Genomic DNA, 4,257 nt, shown 5'->3' with positions numbered 1-4,257 from the left:
ACTGTAAAGCAGGAAAACTAATTGGCACCAGTTTTAAATATCCAGCTCAGAAATGCCTGCTCCTATTCGTCCAGCTAGAGGAAGCTTCAAAAGGTTGCTGAGAATTGTTTTCAAATAAAATGCTACATTAGAGTGCGACACGTGTCAACGTTTGGTCTACTCATCATGGCTCATCACTTCCTTCTATGTCCGTTTTACAATTTACGATGAACCATTGCGATGCAAAACTTCTTCGATATAAACGGCTGACTGAAACGTAAACCAGTTTTTATATGCAGCAAGAGACGCAGTTGAAGCCTACTGCATGTTATGTATCTTATAAATTGATTCATGCCCAGCAATTGCTTCACAAGCCAGTCACAAGGCAAAATAACCGCTTTGAGCATCCGAGACGGTCAAAGAACATGTGCTGATCTTGCTGTACAATTGTCCTTCTTCCTTGAGAGCTGTGCTCGCAAGCATACGCTAGCCCTTTTCTATTTCTTATCTGTGAGCAATAAGTGGTGAGAAATGCGAGTATACGTGCACACACTTTATATATCTTAGCCTGCTAACGCAAAATAATGCCTAACAAGAACAGCTGAGGCTTCATAGCCCGGCTATGGTACCCCTTCTAGCCACCATAGCCCGGTGTTTCTGCGCTTGCTCCAAGATGGCGGCCATGAAGGCGGTGTCTCCACCCTGTACAGCGGTGCCCACATCTAGGCACTCTAATCCAGAATAATGCGGAGCGCGCTCTAGTGATCAGATTCCTGTCATTGGTTCCTCAACAGAATTTGAGAAACGTTTCATACTAATACATAAAACTGCCGTTTTGTCACTCGCACATAAAAGCGGGTACCCATTTCTTCTGTGCAACGCAACGCAACAGTTAGAAAGGCGAATCGTGCTATAAACTAGGTTCGTGAAAACATTGCTTTAAGAACACATCATCTTTTCATAGTGACGGTGAACCGGGTCAGTTAGCCTCCCTGGGACCACGACAACCACACCAGCACAAGCGTGCAAGCAGATTAAGTAGCGAAGGAACTTGAGGCGCTACCGTTGTTTCGAACACTCCTTAAAACTAACGCGAAGACACACAAATCATCGGCCCACCATCCAATGCTCCCCCCGTACTTACCTTCTTCGAATTTACCACAGAGGGGCATCGGTGCCGTCCAGTCTGCGCGTCGGTGTAGCCTCGGGTATGGGCGACCGCATCAGCGTCCTCAGACGAGCACTGGTGCAGTATTCGTTGAGCGATAACCTCGATGTAACGTAAGGCGACCGCTCAACCTCCCGCAAAGGGACATTGATGCAGTATTCATTGGACGACGACGTAGACGTGGTGTACGGTGACCGCAGGAGCGCCCTCAAGGGGCCAATGGTGCCGTGTTTCCTGGGCCTGGACGCGAGATAGGGCGACTGCAGGAGCGGCCCAAGAGCGGCGTCGGTGCAGTGTTCCCACGGCAATGGCCTAGGTGCAGGGCAAGGCGACGGCAGAAGCGCCCCCAAAGCGACATCTTCACCGTGCACCGTAGGCGATGGGCTAGACGCAGGGTAGGGCGCCCGCAGAAGCGCGTCCGAGTGGACATCGTTTCCGTGCTCTCTAGGTGATGGCCACCGTGCGGGGTAAGGCGATGGTAGGAGTGCCCCCAAAGGAGAATCGGGACCGCGCTGTGATGGCCTACACGCGGGATAGGGCGTCGGCAGGAGCGCCCGCGAAGGGCCATTGATGCCGTGTTCTCTGGGAGGTAGTCTTAATAGGGGGTAAGGCGATGGCAGGAGCGCCCCTAAAGCACCATCTGCAGCACACTCCGTCGGCAATGGGCTGCACTCAAAGTAGGGCAACCACTGTTGCGCATCAGAAAGAGCATCGGCCTCTCTCTCCCTGGTTGGTCGCCTCTCTGGTGAGCGAGGTAACGGCAAGAGCGGCCGAAAAGGAGCCTCTGCGCCATGCTGCCTCAGCGATGGCCTAGACGCTGGATAGGGCGTCGGGAGGAGAGCAGGCAAAGGAGCATCGGCGCCTTGCTCCCAGGATAATGGTCTAGATGCGAGGTAAGGCGATGGCAGCAGCGCTCCCAAAGCATCTGCAGCGTGCTCCGTGGGCAGTGGGCTGGACGCAGGGGAGGGCGACCGCAGGAGATCGCCAAAAGGGACATCGGCCACGTGCTCCGTGGGTGATCGACTCCGTGCGGGGTAAGGATCCGGCAGGAGCGGCCCTAGAGGATCAACTGTGGGGTGCTCACTTGGCGATGGCCTAGACGCGAAAGAGGGCGTTGGGAGGAGTGCTCCCAAAGGAGCATCGGGGCCATGCTCCCTGTACAATGGCCTAGAAGCGGGGGAAGTCGATGGCAGCAGCCCCCCCAAACTGGCACCTTCATCGTGATCCGTGGGCAACAATGGGCTGGACGCAGGGCGGGGCGACTGCAGGAGCGGGTCCAGAGGGACGTCGAGCTCGTACTCCATGGGTGACCACCGCCCTGCGGAGTAAGGTAAGGGCAAAAGCGGCCCCAAAGGACCACCTGCGCCGTGCTCCCTGGGCGATGGCTTAGGCGCGGGATTGGGTGTCGGGAGGAGCGCCTCCAAAGGGGCATCGGCGCCATGCTCCCTGGACAATGGCCAGGATTCGGGGCGAGTCGATGGCAGGAGCGTCCGCGAAGGAGCATCTGCGCCGCGCGCCTTGCGTGATGGCCCAGACGCTGGGTACGGCGACCGCTGGCGCACGCGCAAGGACTCATCGGTGATGTAGCCCCTGGGGAATGACCCAGATGTAGGACTGGGCGACCGCAGGAGTTCCGTCAGAGGTCCATGTATGCTGTGCTTCCTGAGTGATGGCCTAGACGCTGGGCGAGGTGACCGCAAGAGCTCTCTCAGACGAACGCCTGTGTAGTGCTTCCTGGACCTGCGGTGGGGTGAGTGCAGGCGGGCCTTCAAAGGTGCGTTGACGCTGTGCTCTCTGTGCGATGGCTTGGCCGCTGGGTCCGGCGACCGAAGCGCCTCGAAAGACCTGACCTTCGGACCATGGTGTAAACGTGGCCGCCTTAAAGAGTTGCTACTACTCCGACGGTGCCTATGCCGAAGGCAGGGAGACCGACAAGATTTCCCAGGGGAGCGACGCGAACCGATGGCTCGGCCCATTGCGTCGGACTGTTCGAAAATGGCACGAGGAGCGTGAGCACAAGCTCGGTTCAGTCAGCGTCTTTCACTTCTTTGTACGAGAACTCACAGCGCTTGAGTTGCAGCTAATGACATCGAAAATAGCGCTAAGAAATATAGATTGCTCAGTCCCTCCTTTATCGCTACCCTAACAGTGCTGTTCAGGTGTCAACCAAGATATGTGAGACAGACACTCTGCTATTTCCTTTCCCAAAATCCAATTTTCAATCTTCAAATATAAATTGCGTAGCATCATGATGTTACATTTAGTTCGTTTACCGGAAGCTGGTTGCGAAATGAAAGGCCACGCCAATTTGTAGCAATTTTTAACGCATAATATTTAGTAAATCGTAGTAACCCTCGTGAGGAAATACTGTCACATGGCTGTGAAGAAAGCCTAGGACTGGGCATCGCAAGAGAAAATCTTGATCACGGAGAACAAGCTGCGTGCTTTAAAAACGCTCCTGATGGGCATCATCTCGCGTCACAAAACAAATTACGAGGAACTTTAGCGGCTAAAGTGGCGAAAGGTGAAAGCCTGAGTGCTGCATTCTGCTACGCGACTGTTCACTTCACATTCTGTTGGTGCAATAATTAACTGCGAATTAATGACGCTTAACCTTTGCCTTTAGGAGTGGAACGCGACAGCGTCTTGTAGCGCTGCCAGGGAGTCCACGGAACGCCACCACTCGTTTGGCGCGATGCGTTGCCCTTTGAACGCAATGCTTTTTGAGGAAAGGAAATGGCGCTGTAATTCTCTGTCATCTCGGTGTACACCTGAACCGCACCGTAAAGGAAGAGAGGAAGTGGAGTGAAAGAAGAAAGAGAAAGAGGGGCCGTAAGGAAGAAAATGAAAATTGTATTTCAGGAAAGAAAATTACGCAGCAACTGTCTAACCTACCTAGGTGGACACCAGTCGAAAATTCTATTCTAGGAAAGGAAATTGCGCAGTAACTGTCTCACATATTTCGGTGGACACCCGTCAAAATTCGAGCGCAGTGACGTCATGACCATTTCGACCATCCTGAAACGCGGACAAATTTGCTAATACGTCTTGGTCACGACAGTGTGAGCCATTAAAGGCTTTCGCCTTAAAATTCAGGCGGGAACTTTGTT

General features: G+C 53.7%; 1 protein-coding gene across 1 annotated transcript; it reads right to left on the bottom strand.

Moving 5' to 3' along the window:
• Positions 1-1,129: 1,129 nt before the first annotated feature.
• LOC149339183 (uncharacterized) lies at positions 1,130-3,472 on the bottom strand. Its single transcript, XM_089550417.1, has one exon. The coding sequence runs from the start codon at positions 3,121-3,123 to the stop codon at positions 1,135-1,137; it is 1,989 nt and encodes a 662-aa protein (XP_089406543.1). The 5' UTR covers positions 3,124-3,472; the 3' UTR covers positions 1,130-1,134.
• Between the last annotated feature and the right edge of the window lie 785 nt (positions 3,473-4,257).

This window comes from Amblyomma mixtum, chromosome 6 (genome assembly GCF_055824585.1).
Source record: "Amblyomma mixtum isolate Tamu chromosome 6, ASM5582458v1, whole genome shotgun sequence".
Taxonomy (NCBI): Eukaryota; Metazoa; Arthropoda; class Arachnida; order Ixodida; family Ixodidae; genus Amblyomma; species Amblyomma mixtum.
This window is presented reverse-complemented; position numbering and strand designations above follow the sequence as displayed.

Coding starts and splice junctions, on each gene's coding strand:
- LOC149339183 (XM_089550417.1), bottom strand. CDS start 3,123: ATGGGCCGAGCCATCGGTTCGCGTCGCTCCCCTGGGAAATCTTGTCGG.